We start from the raw sequence: 17684 nt of genomic DNA, 5'->3' as shown, positions 1-17684 counted from the left end.
GCTCAGCAAATTTTTTTATTTTCTGTAGAGATGGGGACTTGCCATGTTGCTCAAGCTGATCTCAAATTTCTGGGCTCAAGCAGTCCTCTCACCTTGCCCTCCCAACATGCTAAGATTACAGTGTGAGCCACCATGACCGGCCAAGAAATTATTAAATATAATGTCTGCTATTTGCAAGATACTGTTTAAGGGATTGAGAAGGATACTAAGATGAGACACTGACCTTAATGAGAATAGTTTATTAGGGAAAAGAGAGCATACAATTTAGCAGATGTTGACAGGGAGAAAGAAGCAGCCCATGATGTTACTAGAGTAGAAGCTCTTTTTAACTGTGTAAGATTACTCCGTTTTCATTTTTATTTTGAGAATATGCTGCCTTACCTCCCTGTCTCCTCATCTGTTACCCCCATCCCCAGTTGGAAAATAAATCTATGAAAGAAATCATTATATCCCGTAACCTCATTATGAGACAACTCTCGAAGTCACTCTTAGAAAGGTAAAATAATATAAACTATGGCACTGCTGTAGTGATTATTCTATTGAATAGGTTCCCATAGAGATCTACATAGGCCTGAATTTTATTTCTTAAAAAGTATTATAGTGTTTTTTTAGTATAATTAGACTATTGTATTTTTTCAATAGTTGGCTCTTATAGAAAATGTCAAATGAAGGTTTATTTAAAATATATAAGAAAGACAACTTGATTGGAAGGTAACTTGTGATTTACTTCTGTTACCCAGTAACATACAGATCAAGCCACTATACAAAGAATTGTTGTTCCTAAAAGCAAAATGCCAAATTGAGTTTTCATTCCTAGAAACAGGGATTTCTAGGCAAGTATAGGCAGTTTCATTGTTCTAAGAATTTTCAAATACCTCTCAAAATCAGGGACATCTGTCTTGAAATGTTTTTATTGCCTATATCTGCATGAATGCCTCTGAAAGTCCAAATAATAAATTTAGGGAAGGACAGTTTTATGATGTAAGAATTTTTAATTATAAAAGTCAGATGTGCACATGGTTTTAAGAGAAGATTTTTGAAATAAGTGCAAGTCTTCTGTATTAGTTGTGGTACCACAAACTGGGTGGATTAAAACAACAGAAATTTATTCCCACAGATCTGGAGGCTAGAAGTCTGAAATCAAGGTGTTGGCCTTTAGGGGAGCGTCTTTCCTTGCCTCTTCCAGCCCCAGATGTTCCTTGGCTATTGGCAACATAATGCTGATGTCTTCATTCATTGTCACATGGCCTTATCTTTCTCCCTGGTCTCTGTGTCTTCTTCTTTTATAAGGCCTCCAATAATATTGGATTATACTCCACCCTAAATGACTTTATCTTAATTATACCTGCAAAGACCCTGTTTCCAAATAATGTCACATACACAGGAACTGAGAATTAGCACTTCATATCTTTTGTGTGCATTTGTAGTCCCAGTTACTTGGGAGACTGAGGCAGGAGGATCATTTGAGCTTAGGAATTCAAGACCAGCCTGGGCAACATAATGAGACCCTCATCTCAAAACAAAACATACCTTTTGCAGGGAGGTCACAATTCAGCCCATACCATCTTCTTTCTCCCATCTTTGACCCCTTTTCCAAGAAAACCACTTTTTAACAGTTACCTGTTTTGAGTTCCTGTAGAAATTACTCCCATGCATCTCATATATTTAAATCCCTAATACTGGATTTCTCAACTTTAGATAGTATCTTTCAGGGCCTAATGATTACAGATCATTTTCTTCCTTTTTCTTCCTCTTTCCAAGTTTCTTTTTTTAATTTGCTGAAGGAATTTCTTCAGAGAGGATACCTGAGAAATAAACTTTCAGAGCCATTGGCCATCTGAAATGTTCTTATTTTTTCTTTGTACTTCATTGTTGGGGTGAAAAATACTAGGCACTAAAGGTAGATAGGCTTTCTTGTCTAGAGTGGAGAGAGAAGGGAAGGTCCAAAAGCCCAGCTACCTTATAGCATTCTTGACTTTCATACTTGCCAACTCTGAGCTTGGAGCACTGTAGAGCTCCTGGGAGCTCTGACTCCCACCTCTGAGGCAGTTTCCTTAAGTTTTCAGGTTGTGACTTTTCTCTGTTACTGTTTATTATCCTGCTTGGTAGACTTATCTGCTTTCTGTCTGTTCCAGAAATTTGTCAAATTATTTGCTTTAAATAATTTGATATATAATTCATGCTCTCATTTTGTAGACAGTCTGTCTTTACCGTTATTTTAGTAGAATTTTGTGTATTTCCCTCCTTGCTTTTCTATATTCTTAGTGCATCATCTTGAGCCTGGAAGATGTCCTTTAAGTAGGATACTTCTGCTTGCTAAGCCGTATCCAGGGAAATCTGACATTCTGTTAATTGAGCTGGATTGTCTTTATGGGGAATGGATGGTGCTTGTTTAAATTCAGTTGCAAGGAATTTTATATTTTCTAACTTTTTCAGTGTACCCTTCCTTGCTCCCTATTTTGTGACTTTTTGAAGAACAGCATTCTCTTACAATGATTTTAGCTAACTTTTTGGAAAATTATTTGAGGTTTTCACAACTTCAACAAGAACTCTGATGTTTTCCCAACTAGATTTTATTTTGCTAAAATAATCACACATTGTGCTTTGAAGCTTTTCCCTTGATGTCTTACTGTACCTGTTTTTAAGTATTTGAAGACATGTTGCTCTTCCCAAAGTGAATTATCACTGACCAACTTTTAATTTATGTATTATGTCATTTATGTAATAATCTTATAGATCCCCAAAGAAATTATCTTGCCCTCACTGAACTTTTTCATTCCTTTTAAAAGTATCAAATCTTTTATTCCCTACGGTAAATTTGTAAACTCTAATCTTCAAAAGCAGTTGTCACAATTAACCCACTTATGTAAGTCAAAGAATTCATGTTTCAGTGATTTCTTAGTTTAATTTCCATAGTTTTATCTTGTGCTACTTTTATAGTTTCTTCTCTAGAGATTCTTGAACAGATCTTTAATTACCCTCTTCAGAATAGTCATGTTAAGTAGATATGAATGTATGTAATAGGAAAATAAAGGTACAGAAAGTTTGGGTGATTTGCTGTAATAAGTTGCAATTGAAACAAGATCATGAATTTGACATGTATACATTTATTCCAGTCTCTAATTCAGTTAAAAGACAGTGTCTCATGATGATAAAAACCATTGCACAGATCAGATGTGACATCTCTTTTTATTTCACAGGTAACCCTTTATCATTTGCTAAAGCTGTTTCAATCAGACACCAATGCAATGCTGGGGAAAAAGACAGTGGTTTCAGAGTTCTATGATGAAATGGTAAGAAGATTTTATAATGATAGTTTTAAAACTATTTGAAATGGAGAACTTTGAAATTATTGGATTTTTGTTCATTCTGTCCCATTAGATATTTCAAGACCCAACAGCAATGATGCAACAATTATTGACAACATCTCGTCAGCTAACATTAGGAGCCTATAAGCATGAAACGGAATGTAAGTGCCATATAGTCATAATTCTGAAAAATATTGTATTCTCTAATGGTGAAAGGATTGTATGTGCATATGTCTTTAAAATAGAATGATTTATAATCATACAATTAGTACCTTTTAAACTTTAAAAACAATGATACAGGTAAGTTTTTTAGGTGTTAAAAACAAGGTATGTATTACAGTAGAACATGTAATAAGGATGTTTTAAATTGTTCCCAAGTACCTTACTTTCTTTTTTTTTCTTTTTAATTTATTATACTTCAAGTTCTGGGGTACATGTGCAGAATGTGCAGTTTTGTTATGTAGGTATACACATGCCCTGGTGGTTTGCTGTATCTATCACCCTGTCATCTATGTTAGGTATTTCTCCTAATGCTAACCCTCCCCAGTCCTCCCACCTCCTGCTATCCTTCCCCTATCCCCCACCCTCCGACAGGCCCTAGTGTGTGATGTTTTCCCTCCCCACCATATTCATATGTTCTCATTGTTCAACTCCTACTTACGAGTGAGACCATGTGGTGTTTGGTTTTCTCTTCTTGTATCAGTTTGCTAAGAGTAATGGTTTCCAGCTTTATCCATGTCCCTGCAAAGGACATGAACTCATCCTTTTTTATGGCTGCATAGTATTCCATGGTGTATATGTGCCACATTTTCTTTATCCAATCTATCTTTGATGGGCATTTGGGTTGGTTCCAAGCCTTTGCTATCATGAACAGTGCTGCAATAAATATATGTATGCATATGTCTTTATAGTAGAATGATTTATAATCCTTTGGGTATATACCCAGTAATGAGATTGCTGGGTCAAATGGTATTTCTGGTTCTAGATCCTTGGGGAATTGCCACACTGTCTTCCACAATGCTTGAACTAACTTACACTCCCACTAACAGTGTAAAACTGTTCCACACGCTCTCTAGCATCTGTTGTTTCCTGACATTTTAATGATCACCATTCTAGCTGGCATGAGATGGTATCTCAATGTGGTTTTGATTTGCATTTCTCTAATGACCAATGATGATGAGCTTCCTTTCATATGTTTGTTGGCTGCATAAATGTCTTCTTTTGAAAAGTGTCTATTCATGTCCTTTGCTCACTTTTTGATGGGGTTGTTTTTCTCTTGTAAATTTGTTTAAGTTCTTTGTAGATTCTGGATATTAGCCTTTTATCAGATGGGTAGATTGCAAAAATTTTTTCCCATTCTGTTGGTTGCCAGTTCACGCTAATGATAGTTTCTTTTGCTGTGCAAAAGCTCTGGAGTTTAATTAGATCCAATTTGTCTATTTTGGCTTTTGTTGCCATTGCTTTTGGTATTTTAGTCATTAAGTCTTTGCCTATGCCTATGTCCTGAAAGGTATTGCCTAAGTTTTCTTCTAGGGTTTTTATGGTGTTAAGTCTTATGTTTAAATCTTTAATCATCTTGAGTTAATTTTTGTATAAGGTGTAAGGAAGGGATCCAGTTTCAGCTTTCCGCGTATGACTAGTCAGTTTTCCCAACACCATTTATTAAATAGGGAATCCTTTCCCCACTGCTTGTTTTTGTCAGGTTTATCAAAGATCAGATGGTTGTAGATGTATGGCTTTGTTTCTGAGGCCTCTGTTCTGTTCATTGGTCTATATCTCTGTTTTGGTACCAGTACCATGCTGTTTTGATTGCAGTAGCCTTATAGTATAGTTTAAAGTCAGGTAGCATGATACCTCCAGCTTTGTTTTTTCTTTTTTTATCTTAGGATTGTTTTGGCTGTGTGGGCTCTTTTTTGGTTCCATATGGATTTTAAGGTGGTTTTCTCCAATTCTGTAAAGAAAGTCAGTGGTAGCTTGATGGGGGATAGCATTGAATCTATACATTACTTTGGGCAGTATGGCCATTTTCACAACACTGATTCTTCCTAACCATGAGTATGGAATGTTTTTTCCATTTGTTTGTGTCCTCTCTTATTTCCTTGAGCAGTGGTTTGTAGTTCTCCTTGAAGAGGTCCTTCACATCCCTTTTTAGTTGTATTCCTAGTTATTTTATTCTCTTTGTAGCAATTGTGAATGGCAGTTCATTCTTGATTTGGCTCTCTCTAAGTCTGTTATTGGTGTATAGGAATGTTTGTGATTTCTGCACATTGATTTTGTATCCTGAGACTTTGCTGAAGTTGCTTACCAGCTTAAGGAGATTTTGGGCTGAGATGATGGGGTCTTCTAAATATACAATTATGTCATCTGCAAATAGAGACAATTTGACTTCTTCATTTCCTAATTGAATGCGCTTTATTTCATTTCCTTGCCTGATTGCCCTGGCCAGAACTTCCAATACTATGTTGAATAGGAGTGGTGAAAGAGGGCATCCTTGTCTTATACCAGTTTTCAAAGACAATGCTTTCGGTTTGCCCATTCAGTATGATATTAGTTTGTCATAAATAGCTCTTATTATTTTGAGATATTTTCCATTGATACCTAGTTTATTGAGAGTTTTTAGCATAAAGGCCAAGTAGCCTACTGTCAAGAAGGGTGAAATACAGCCTCTCACATTCCCTAAAGTACTGTTTGTCTGTTTTATTCCCTAATTACATTTAAGTGTAGTTATTCATTAGTCTTGCTTAGCCTGTCATTTTCTGTTTACTAGTCTTTGCTAATAAAGTCTGTATGAAGAACCTTGCAGGACATAATTATACTTTTGTGTACTGTGAACTAGTTTATCTTGTATTTTTGCCAATGTCATTTTACATAGTTTCAGATAAATGCTCAAGTGTTGACTATCTGACTGCCACATTGATAATTGGTCATGTTACATTTTCTCACCAAGCTAACATGGTCTCAGAATCCTGTACACATGGATCCATGCATCTATTCTCAGTTATTTCAATTGGCATTTAATATAAAATCTATTTGTCATCCCTGTGTTAACATTTATGTCACTGTTTAGTCATTTATTTGATCATTCATTTATTATAATATATAGTGGATACCAGTTGCATGCCAAGCATTGTTCTGGGTAAACATATAGTGAATACCAGTTGCATGCCAAGCATTGTTCTGGGTGCTAGGTGCTGAAGTTAGAGCAGAGTCCTAATCAGACAGAAAGCTCTATCCTCATGGTCCCTACATTCTAGTGGGAGGAAGATAGGTATTAAATAAATAGAATAAGCAAGTATAAGTTAATGATTAGGTGTTATGGAGAAAAACAGTGGAGCAGAGAGCATCTTTGGTGGGAGGAGATGGCTGGAGTTTTACATACTGATATCAAAAATATCAGTGAGGAAATGCTTTCTGAACATTTGGAGACCTAAAGGAGTAAGGGAATGAGCTAAGAGAAGAATGTTATATGTAGAAGGAGCAGTGAAGACAAAGGCCCTGAGGTAAGAACATGGCTAAAGAACAGCAAGAAGTCCAGTATGACTAGAGTAGAGTGAACAAGAGGACAAGGAGATGAGATCAGAGAGCTTAATAGGGAACGAGGTCATATAGGGACTTGTGGGTAAACTGTAAGGACTTTAGATTATTAAACTGAAATGTGAAGTCATTTGTTGACTTTTGAACAAAGGAATGACATTATTAGATTTAACTTCTTTAAAATGTTTAATTTTGTGGGTATGTAGTAGGTGTATATATTTATTGGGTACATGGGATATTTTGATACAGGCATACACTGTCTAAAAATTACATCCAGGAAATGAGATATTCATCACCTCAAGCATTTACCCTTTTTGTTACAATCCAAATGTACTCTTTTGGTTATTTTTAAATGTACAGTTACATGATTATTGACTATAGTCACCCTGTTACGCTATCAAATACTTAATCTTATTTATTCTTTCTATTTTTTGTACCCATAACCATCCCTTACCCACCCACCCACTATCTCTGGTAACCATCATTTTATCTCTATCTCATGAGTTCTTTTTTGTTGTTGTTGTTGAGACAGAGTCTCACTCTGTTGGCCTGGCTGGAGTACAGTGGCACAATCTCAGCTCACTGCAACCTCTGTCTCCCAGGCTCAAGCAATTCTCCTGCATCAGCCTCCCGTGTAGCTGGGTTTACAGGCTTGTACCACCACACCTGGCTCATTTTTTTTTGTATTTTTAGTAGAGACAGGGTTTCACCATGTTGGCCAAGCTGGTCTTGAACTCCTGACCTCAGGTAATCCACCCGCCTTGGCCTCCCAAAGTGGTGGGATTACAGGCATGAGCCTCGTGCCTGGATGAGTTGTTTTAATTTTTAGCTCCCACAAATAAGTGAGAATATATTATGTTTGTCTTTCTGTGCCTGGCTTATTTCACTTAACATAATGACCTTCAGTCCTATCCATGTTGTTGCTAATGACAGGGTTTCATTCTTTTTTTTATGGCTGAATAGTACTCTGTTGTATATATGTATCACATTTTCTTTTTTTTTAATTGCATTTTAGGTTTTGGGGTACATGTGAAGAACATGCAAGATTACTGCATAGGTACACACATGGCAGTGTGATTTGCTGCCTTCTTCCCCATCACCTATATCTAGCATTTCTCCCCATGCTATCTCTCCCCAACTCCCCAACCCCCAACTGTCCCTCCCCTATTTCCCCCCAACAGACCCCAGTGTGTGATGCTCCCTTCCCTGTGTCCATGTGTTCTCATTGTTCAACACCCGCCTATGAGTGAGAACATGTGGTGTTTGATTTTCTGTTCTTGTGTCAGTTTGCTGAGAATGATGGTTTCCAGGTTCATCCATGTCCCTACAAAGGACACGAACTCATCGTTTTTGATGTCTGCATAATATTCCATGGTGTATATGTGCCACATTTTCCCTGTCCAGTCTATCATCAATGGTCATTTGGGTTGGTTCCAGGTCTTTGCTATTGTAAACTGTGCTGCAATGAACATTCGTGTGCATGTGTCCTTATAGGAGAACGATTAATAATCCTTTGGATATATACCCAGTAATGGGATTGCTGGGTCAAATGGAATTTCTATTTCTAGGTCCTTGAGAAATGGCCACACTGTCTTCCACAATGGTTGAACTAATTTACACTCCCACCAACAGTATAAAAGTGTTCCTATTTCTCCACATCCTCTCCAGCATCTGTTGTCTCCAGATTTTTTAATGATCACCATTCTAACTGGCGTGAGATGGTGTCTCAATGTAGTTTTGATTTGCATTTCTCTAATGACCAGTGATGATGAGCATTTTTTCATATGTTTGTGGACCTCCTGTATGTCTTCTTTTGTAAAGTGTCTGTTCATCTCCTTTGCCCACGTTTGAATGGGCTTGTTTGTTTTTTCCTTGTAAATCTTGTTTAGTTCTTTGTAGATTCTGGATATGAGCCCTTTGTCAGATGGGTATATTGCAAAAATTTTTTCCCATTCTGTTGGTTGCCGATTCACTCTAATGACTGTTTCTTTTGCTGTGCAGAAGCTATGGAGTTTGATTAAGTCCCATTTGTCTATTTTGGCTTTTGTTGCCAATGCTTTTGGTGTTTTGGTCATGAAGTCCTTGCCTACGCCTCTCTCCTGAATGGTTTTACTTAGCTTTTCTTCTAGGGTTTTTATGGTGTTAGGTCTTATGTTTAAGTCTTTAATCCATCTGGAGTTAATTTTAGTGTAAGGGTGTTCCAGTTTCTTGTGGAATGGTTCCAGTTTCTGCTTTCTGCACATGGCTAGCCAGTTTTCCCAACACCATTTATTAAACAGGGAATCCTTTCCCCATTGCTTGTTTTTATCGGTTTTGTCAAAGACCGGATGGTTGTAGATGTGTTGTGTTGCCTCCGAGGCCTCTGTTGTGTTCCATTGGTCTATATCTCTGTTTTGGTACCAGTACCATGCTGTTTTGACTGTAGCCTTGTAGTATACTTTGAAGTCAGGTAGTGTGATGCCTCCCGCTTTGTTCTTTTTGCTTAGAATTGACTTGGCTATGCGGTCTCTCTTTTGGTTCCATGTGAAGTTTAAGGTGGTTTTTTCCAGTTCTGTGAAGAAGGTCATAGTTAGCTTGATGGGGATAGCGTTGAATCTGTAAATTACTTTGGGCAGTATGGTCACTTTCGTGATACTGATTCTTCCTAACCGTGAGCACGGACTGTTTCTCCATCTGTTTGTGTCCTCTCTTATTTCGTTGAGCAGTGGTTTGTAGTTCTCCTTGAAGAGGTCCTTTACGTTCTTTGTTAGTTGTATTCCTAGGTATTTTATTCTGTTTGCAGCAATTATGAATTGCAGTTCATTCTTGACTTGGCTCTCTTGAAGTCTGTTATTGGTGTATAGGAATGCTTGTGATTTTTGCACATTGATTTTGTATCCCAAGACTTTGCTGAAGTTGCTTATCAGTTTCAGGAGATTTTGGGCTGAGACGATGGGGTCTTCTAGATATACAATCATGTCGTCTGCAAATAGAGACAATTTGACTTCCTCCTTTCCTGATTGAATACCCTTTATTTCTTTTTCTTGCCTGATTGCTCTGGCTAGAACTTCCAGTACTATATTGAATAGGAGTGGTGAGAGAGGGCATCCTTGTCTAGTGCCAGATTTCAAAGGGAATGCTTCCAGTTTTTGCCCATTCAGTATGATATTGGCTGTTGGTTTGTCGTAAATAGCTTTTATTATTTTGAGATACGTTCCATCGATACCTAGTTTATTGAGGGTTTTTAGCATAAAAGGCTGTTGAATTTTGTCACAGGCCTTCTCTGCATCAATTGAGATAATCATGTGGTTTTTGTCTTTGGTTCTGTTTATGTGGTGAATTATGTTTATAGACTTGCATATGTTGAACCAGTCTTGCATCCACGGGATGAATCCTACTTGATCATGGTGGATAAGCTTTTTGATGTGCTGTTGCAATCGGTTTGCCAGTATTTTATTGAAGATTTTTGCATCTATGTACATCATGGATATTGGCCTGAAATTTTCTTTTTTTGTTGAGTCTCTGCCAGGTTTTGGTATCCGGATGATGTTGGTCTCATAAAATGATTTGGGAAGGATTCCCTCTTTTTGGATTATTTGGAATAGTTTCAGAAGGAATGGTACCAGCTCCTCTTTGTATGTTTGGTAGAATTCAGCTGTGAACCCGTCTGGACCTGGGCTTTCTTTTGGTGGTAGGCTCTTAATTGCTGCCTCAACTTCAGCCCTTGTTATTGGTCTGTTCAGGGTTTCAACTTCTTCCTGGTTTAGGCTTGGGAGGCTGCAAGTATCCAGGAATATATCCATTTCTTCCAGCTTTACTAGTTTATGTATTAGTCTCTGATGATGGTTTGAATTTCTGTGGTGAATCTGTGGTGATATCCCCTTTATCATTTTTTATTGCACCTATTTGATTCTTTTCTCTTTTCTTTTTATTAATCTGGCTAGTGGTCTATTTTGTTGATCTTTTCAAAAAACCAGCTCCTGGACTTACTGATTTTTTGAAGGGGTTTTTGTGTCTCTGTCTCCTTCAGTTCTGCTCTGATCTTAGTTATTTCTTGTCTTCTGCTAGGTTTTGTGTTTTTTTGATCTTGCTCCTCTAGCTCTTTCAATTTTGACGATAGGGTGTTGATTTTAGATCTCTCCTAGCTTCTCATGTGGGCATTTATTGCTATATATTTTCCTCTAAAGACTGCTTTAAATGTGTCCCAGAGATTCTGGTATGTTGTGTCTTCGTTCTTGTTGGCTTTGAAGAACATCTTTATTTCTGCCTTCATTTCATTGTTTATCCAGTCAGCATTCAAGAGCCAGTTGTTGAGTTTCCATGAAACTGTGTGGTTCTGAGTTAGTTTCTGAATTCTGAGTTCTAACTTGATTGCACTGTGGTCTTAGAGACTGTTTATTATGATATCCGTTCTTTTGCGTTTGCTGAGGAGTGATTTACTTCCAATTATGTGGTCAATTTTAGAGTAGGTGTGATATGGTGCTGAGAAGAATGTATATTTTGTGGATTTGGGGTGGAGAATTCTGTAAACGTCTATTAGGTTTGCTTGGTCCAGGTCTGAGTTCAAGTCCTGGATATCCTTGTTAATTTTCTGTGTCATTGATCTGTCTAATATTGACAGTGGGGTGTTAAAGTCTCGCACTATTATTGTGTGGGAGTGTAAGTCTCCTTGTAAGTCATTAAGAACTTGCCTTATGTATCTGGGTGCTCCTGTATTGGGTGCGTATATATTTAGGATCGTTATCTCTTATTGCGTTGATTGTTTTACCATTATGTAATGTCCTTCTTTGTCTCTTTTGATCTTTGTTGCTTTAAAGTCTATTTTATCAGAGACGAGAATTGCAACTCTTGCTTTTTTTCGCTCTGCATTTGCTTGGTAAATCTTCCTCCATCCCTTTATTTTGAGCCTTTGTGTATCCTTGCATGTGAGATAGGTTTCCTGGATACAGCACACCGATGGGTTTTGGCTTTTTATCCAATTTGCCAGTCTGTGTCTTTTAATTGGGGCATTTAGCCCATTTACATTTAGGGTTAATATTGTTATGTGTGAATTTGATCCTGCCGTTTTGATGCTAGCTGGCTGTTTTGCCTGTTAGTTGATGCGGTTTTTTTCATTGCATTGATGCTCTTTACCATTTGGTATGTTTTTGGAGTGGCTGGTACTGGTTGTTCCTTTCTATGTTTAGTGCCTCTTTCAGTAGCTCTTGTAAAGCAGGCCTAGTGGTGCTGAAATCTCTGAGTACTTGCTTGTTTGCAAAGGATTTTATTTTTCCTTCACTTATGAAGCTTAGTTTGGCTGGATATAAAATTCTGGGTTGAAAGTTCTTTTCTTTAAGGATGTTGAATATTGGCCCCCACTCTCTTCTGGCTTGTAGGGTTTCTGCTAAGAGATCCGCTGTGAGTCTGATGGGCTTCCCTTTGTGTGTAACCCGACCTTTCTCTCTGGCTGCCCTTAGCTTTTTCTCCTTCATTTCAATGCTGGTGAATCTGACGATTATGTGCCTTGGGGTTGCTCTTCTTGGGAAATATCTTTATTGTGTCCTCTGTATTTCCTGGACTTGAATATTGACTTGCCTTGCTAGATTGGGGAAGTTTTCCTGGATAATATACTGAAGAGTATTTTCCAGCTTGGATTCATTCTCTTCATCACATTCAGGTACACCTATGAAACATAGATTAGGTCTTTTCACATAATCCCATATTTCTTGGAGACTTCATTCATTCCTTTTTACCCTTTTTTCTCTAATCTTGCCTTTTCATTTTATTTCATTGAGTTGCTCTTCGACCTCTGATATCTTTTCTTCTGCTTGGTCAATTCAGCTGTTGAAACTTGTGTATGCTTCATGAAGTTCTCGTATTGTGTTTTTCAGCTCCATCAATTCACTTATATTCCTCTCTAAGTTGTTTATTCTCGTTAGCATTTCGTCAGATCTTTTTTCAAGTTTCTTGGTTTCTTTGCATTGGGTTAGAACATGTTCTTTTAGCTCCGAGAAGTTTCTTATTACCCACCTTCTGAAACCTGATTCTGTGAATTCATCACACTCATTCTCCATCCAGCCTTGTTCCCTAGCTGGTGAGGAGTTGTGATCCCTTGGAGGAGGAGAGGCATTCTGGTGTTGGGTGTTTTCATCCTTTTTGCACTGGTTTCTTCCCATCTTTTTGGATTTATCTACCTGTGGTCTTTGTAGTTGGTGACTTTCAGATTGAGTCTCTGAGTGGATGTCCAGTTTGTTAATGATGAAGTTATTTCTTTCTGTTTCTTAGTTTTCCTTCTAACAGTCTGGCCCCTCTGCTGTAGGACGGCTGAGGTTCACTCCAGGCCCTGCTTGCCTGGGGATCACCTACGGCGGCTGCAGAACAGTAAGGGTTGCTGCCAGTTTCTTCTTCCGCTATCTTTGTCCCAGAAGGATACCCACCAGATGTCAGTCTGAGCTGTCCTTTATGAGGTGACTCTTTGGATATACGGGAGTCAGGGAGCTGCTTGAGGAGACAGTCTGTCCTTTATAGGAGCTGAAGTGCTGAGATGTGAGCTCCGTTGTTCATTCAGAGCTGCTGGGCAGGTACGTTTAAGTCTGCTGCAGCAGAACTCATAAACCCTGCCTTTTTTTTTTCCCCAGGTGCTCTGTCCTGGGGAGTTAGGGCTTTATTTATGAGTTTCTGTTGTGCTGCTGCCTTTTTTCAGGGCTGCCTTGCCCAGCGAGGAGGCAGCCTAGTCACTGTCCGCCTGCAGAGGCTTTGCCGAGCTGATGTGGGCTCCGCCTAGCTGCCATGTGAACTTCCCTGCAGTCCTGTTTATACAGGTGTAGTTAGAACTGCCTCAGCAATGGCGGCCCACCTCTATAATGGCAGACTCTCTCTGTAATGGCCGGCTGCCTCAGCAATGGCAAACTATCTCCATAGTGGTGGACTGCCTTGGTAATGGTGGATGCCCCTCCCCCACAGAGCTGGACCGTCTCAGGTTCAGCTGTGCTTGCTGTGAAACTCTCAATCCAGAGCGTTTCCGATTGCTGTTTTTTTGTGGGGGTGGGACCAGCTGAGCCTGATCACCTGGCTCCCTGCCTCAGAGGCTTTTTTTTTGAATGGTCAACTGTCTCCCAGGTGTTCCAGTCGCCTGTTGAAAAAGCGCCGGGATCTATGTGATTTCCCGTGCGGCAACCCACTGCGCTGGCTGAAACAGCAGCGCTGAGATTTGTGGCACTTTTTTGCCCAGGAATCTCCTGACCCAGCTCCCTGTTTCAGTTCCTTTTTTAATCAGAGTAATGGGCGACCTTGCCTTCCCGGAGCTCCAATCACCAGCTAAAATGGCGCCCAGACCCATGTACTTTGTATGGAAAACCACCATGCCAGGGCGCCGGCAAAACAGCCACACTGGCGAAAACAGCTATGCCGGCCAAAACAGCCACGCTGGCCAAACCAGCTGCGCTGGTGACCCATGGGGCTCCTCTGCCTGGGAATCTCCTGGTCTGTGGGCAATAAAAATCCATCTGGAAATGCCGCATCGAGTCACCCTCTGCACTTTCACTGGGAGCTGCAATCCTGAGCTGCTCCTAATTGGCCATCTTCGTACCACATTTTCTTTATCCATTCATCTGTTGATGGAAACTTGGGTTACTTTCAAATCTTAGCTATTGTGAATAGTGCTGCAATAAACATAAACATGGAAGTGCAGATATCTTTTTGATATGCTGACTTATTTTCTTTTGGATCTATACCTAGCAGTGGGATTGCTGGATCATATCTTAAATCTATTTTTAGTTTTTTGAGGAACCTCCAAACTGCTGACCATAGTGGTTTTATTAATTTACATTCCCACCAACAATGTATAAGGGTTCCCTTTTCTCTATATTCTTGCCTGCATTTGTTATTGCCCATCTTTTCAATAAAAGCTATTTTAACAGGAATGAAATTATGTGTCATTGTAGTTTTAATTTGCATTTTTTCTGATGATCAGTGATGTTAAGTACTTTTTCATATACCTGTTTGCCATTTGTATGTTGTCTTTTGATAAATGACTATTCAGATCTTCTGCCCATTTTTAAATCAGATTATTCTCAAGGAGTTGTTTGAGCTCTTTATATACTCTGATTGTTAATTCTTTGGCAGATGAGTAGTTTGCAGATATTTTCTCCCATTCTGTTTGTTGTCTCTTCACTTTGTCGATTGTTTCCTTTGTGGTACAGAAGTTTTTTTTTAACTTCATATGATCCTATTAGTCCATTTTTGCCTTGGTTGCCTGGGTATTACACAAGAAATCTTTTCCCAGTCCAGTGTCCTAGAGAATTTCTCCAGTGTTTTCTTTTATTGGTTTCATAGTTTGAGATCTTAGATTTAAGTCTTTAATCCATTTTAATTTGATTTTTGTATATGGCGGGAGAAAGGAGTCTATTTTCATTCTTCTGCATGTTGATATGCAGATTTCCTGGCAACATTTATTGAAGAGATCATCTTTTCACCAAGTGTATGTTTTTGGCCCCTTTGTCAAAAATGAGTTCCCTGTAGGTGTGTGGATTTGTTTCTGGGTTCTGTATTCTGTTCCATTGGCCTATGTGTCTCTTTCTGCAAGTACCAAGGCTGTTGTGGTTACTATAGCTCTGTAGTATAATTTGAAGTCAGTTAATGTGATTCCTCCAGTTTTGTTCTTTTTGCTGAGGATAGCTTTAGCTATTATAGGTCTTTTGTGGTTCCACATAAATTTTAGGGGTTTTTTTTTCTATTTCTGTGAAGAATGTATTTGTATTTTGATAGGGATTGCATTGAATCTGTAGATTGCTTCAGGAAGTATGGGCATTTTAACAATATAGATTTTCCAATGCACGAACATGGAATATCTTTCCTTTTTTGTGTGTTCTCTTCATTTTTTTTCTTTTTTTTTTTTTCGAGATGGAGTCTTGCTCTGTCACCCAGGCTGAAGTACAATGGCACGATCTTGGCTCACTGCAACCTCTGCCTCCTGGATTCAAGCGATTCTTTTGCTTCAGCCTCCTGAGTAGCTGGGATTATAGGTGCCCACCACCATGCTCAAATAATTTTTGTATTTTTTAGTAGAGACAGGGTTTCACCACATTGGTCAGGCTGATCTTGAACTCCTGACCTCACGGGATCCACCTGCCTCAGCCTCCCAAAGTGCTGGGATTACAGGCATGAGCCACTGCGCCCAGCCATTGTTTTATAGTTCTCATTGTACGTATCTTTCATTTATTTGGTTGATTCCTAGGTATTTAATTTGTAGCTGTGGTAAATGAGATTACTTTCTTGATTTCTTTTTCAGATTGTTCACTGTTGGCATATAGAGATGGTACTGATTTTTTTGTATGTTGATATTGTATTCTGCAGCTTTACTGAATTTGTTTATCAAATCTAATAGTTTTTTTGATGGAATCTTTAGGTTTTTCAAAATATAGTATCATCTACAGGCTGGGCGTGGTGGCTCACGCTTGTAATCCCAGCACTTTGGGAGGCCAAGGCAGGCAGATCACCTGAGGTTAGGAGTTGAAGACCAGTCTGACCAACATGGCGAAACCCCATCTCTACTAAAAATACAAAAATTAGCTGAGCATGGTGGCACATGCTTATAATCCCAGCTACTCGGCTGAGGCAGGAGAATTGCTTGAACCTGGGAGGTGGGCGTAGTTTGCAGTGATCCAAGATTATGCTCCTGCACTCCAGCCTAAGCAACAGTGAGACTGTCTCAAAATAAATAAATAAATAATAACAATAATATCATCTACAAACAAGGTGAATTTGACTTCTGCTGAATTTTATCAGAGACTTTTTCAGCATCAGTTGAAATGATCATATGGTTTTTGTCCATCATGCTGTTGATATGATGTATCACACCGATTGATTTGCTTATGTCATACGATCCTTGTATCCCTGGGATAAATCCCACTTGGTCATGATGAATAATCTTTTTAAAGTGTTGTTGAATTCTTTTTGCTAGTGTTTTGTTGTGGATTTTTGCATCAGTGTTCATCAGGGATATTGGCCTGTTGTTTTCTTCTTTTGATATGCCTTTGGTTTTGGTATCAGGGTAATACTGACCTCATAGAATGAATTTGAAAGTATTTTTTTCTCAATTTTTTCTAATAGTTTGAGTAGGGTTGGTATTAGTTCTTTAAATGTTTGGTAAAATTCAACAATGAAGCCATTGGGTCCTGGGCTTTTCTTTGCTGGTAGACTTTTTACTACAGCTTCAATCTTGTTGTTTGTTATTGGTCTGTTCAGGTTTTCAATTTCTTCATGATTCAATCTTGGTAGGTTGTGTGTGTCTAGGAATTTGGCCATTTCTTCTAGATTTTCCAATTTATTGGCATATAATTACTCATAGTAGCCACAAATTATCCTTTGAATTTCTGCACTATCCATTTTAATGTCACCTTTTTCATCTCTTATTTTGAGTTTTCTCTCTTTTTTCTTAATCTGGCTAAAGATTTGTCGGTTTTGTTTATCTTTTCAAAAAACCACTTCTTGTTTCATTCATCTTATATTTTTTCATTTCAATTTTATTTATTTTTGCTCTTTTTTTTTCTACTAACTTTGGATTTGGTTTTCTATTGCTTTTCTCATTTTTTTATGATGCATTGTTAGATTGTTTATTTGGAGTTTTTCCTCTACTTTGATATAGATGTTTGAAGGTACACATTTCCCTCTGACTACTGCTTTCCCTGAATCCCATAGGTTTTGGTATGTTGTGTTTCCATTATCTGTTTCAGTAAATTTTTCAGTTTGTCTTTCTTTTTTTTAAAATGGAGATTGGGAGGGGTCTTGCTATGTTTACCAGGCTGGTCTTGAACTCCTGGCCTCAAGCTATCCTCCCATCTCAGCCTCCGAAAGTGCTGGGATTACTGGTGTGAGCCACCACAC

General features: G+C 38.4%; 1 protein-coding gene across 4 annotated transcripts in view; it reads left to right on the top strand.

Moving 5' to 3' along the window:
• YEATS4 (YEATS domain containing 4) overlaps window positions 1-17684 on the top strand; it is a 142950-nt gene that overhangs the window by 8002 nt on the left and 117264 nt on the right. For 3 of the 4 annotated variants that reach the window (XR_002477652.2, XR_002477653.2, XM_012441277.2), the window contains exons 5-6: window positions 3201-3293; window positions 3382-3469. Coding sequence is in view for 2 of the 4 variants with exons in the window: in XM_012441277.2 (XP_012296700.1) it covers window positions 3201-3293; window positions 3382-3469 (181 nt within the window). In the remaining 2 variants the exon portion in view is untranslated. Of the gene's footprint in view, window positions 1-3200; window positions 3294-3381; window positions 3470-7857; window positions 7900-8410; window positions 8430-17684 lie in introns of those variants that run through there. The other variant, XM_064377003.1, reaches the window with a different exon arrangement.

Source organism: Aotus nancymaae, unplaced genomic scaffold, assembly GCF_030222135.1.
Source record: "Aotus nancymaae isolate 86718 unplaced genomic scaffold, 86718_ANA_hifiasm-v0.15.2.pri h1tg000016l, whole genome shotgun sequence".
In the NCBI taxonomy this organism is placed as follows: domain Eukaryota; kingdom Metazoa; phylum Chordata; class Mammalia; order Primates; family Aotidae; genus Aotus; species Aotus nancymaae.
This window is presented reverse-complemented; position numbering and strand designations above follow the sequence as displayed.